The 979-nt window shown below is 53.0% G+C and overlaps 1 protein-coding gene across 1 annotated transcript in view; it reads left to right on the forward strand.

Annotated features, from left to right (window-relative positions):
- The window catches only part of LOC106817418 (serine/threonine-protein kinase BRSK2-like), a 14084-nt gene extending 13487 nt beyond the window's left edge, over positions 1-597 (forward strand). Inside the window, exons 12-13 of the mRNA XM_014822082.1 lie at positions 34-232; positions 587-597. Coding sequence (XP_014677568.1) covers positions 34-232; positions 587-597 — 210 coding nt within the window. The remainder of the gene's footprint in view (positions 1-33; positions 233-586) is intronic.
- Positions 598-979: the final 382 nt, after the last annotated feature.

Genomic DNA, 979 nt, shown 5'->3' on the forward strand with positions numbered 1-979 from the left:
CCCGTGCCACGCCCCGCCCCCGCCCGTGAGCAGACGCCCGACCTCACACACAGCGTGACGTCACCGATGTCGTTCCGGGTCGAGTATCGCCGCGGGTCAAGCTCCGTGTTCCAGCGAAACGTCCGCTTCCAGGTGGACATCTCGCGACCCGACCCCGCCGTCGCCGCGGCAACGACGACGGCCGCACCGCCCGCTGACCACAGCTTCACCGTCAACTTCACCCTTATACAAGGTAGGTGGCGCCACCGCGTCGGCGGCGATCAGACGACGTTTACCCGTCGTTGTCGTCACGGCGACGATTGATGGATGCGGCGACGCCCGTCATGGTATTGTTGTTCGTTAGTCGATTAATTGATTTAATTAATTAATTGTGTAATTATTCGGAGTCGCTGATTAATTTTGGTCGTCGTCGTCGTGACGCAACAGAACTGCGGATTAGCGTCATTAATTAAATTTAATTTGATCGCATCTTAATTGATAGCGTTGATGAATGTCTGACTTTCCCGCCGCGCTCTCTCACGTGGAGGCAGGACAAGGATCGCCTCGTTAGCGTGGTCACTAATTAACCGGTCGAGATCCCCCTTAGGAGATCTCTAACGAGGGGCGGTTTTTTGCTCGTTCGTTAACGGCTAACGATGCCTGATGAGGTAGTTGTTTTTATGTTAGGCTGCGGTAATGGTTTCGGCATTTTTTACACGCGTAGATTTCGCTCTCGATTTTTCTTAGCATTAGCACTCGTTTCAGTAATGCGTTTTTTCACGGCTCCGTGTGCATTAACGTCTTAAGTTAACGTCAGCACGCGCATAGGCTCTCACGACTACTTTCTCTTGCCGTCCGTTCATTAGTGCGAAAATATTTGCCGATCGTAATTTCTTATCGTCTCTTACTCTTAGTGCAAGACTGTTCGCATACTCTGTCAGCGCGTGACACGTGGCGCCCCCTCTCAGCCACTGTTGGCGCATAACACGTGGCGCCCCCT

This window comes from Priapulus caudatus, unplaced genomic scaffold (assembly GCF_000485595.1).
Source record: "Priapulus caudatus unplaced genomic scaffold, Priapulus_caudatus-5.0.1 Scaffold1719, whole genome shotgun sequence".
Lineage (NCBI taxonomy): Eukaryota > Metazoa > Priapulida > Priapulimorpha > Priapulimorphida > Priapulidae > Priapulus > Priapulus caudatus.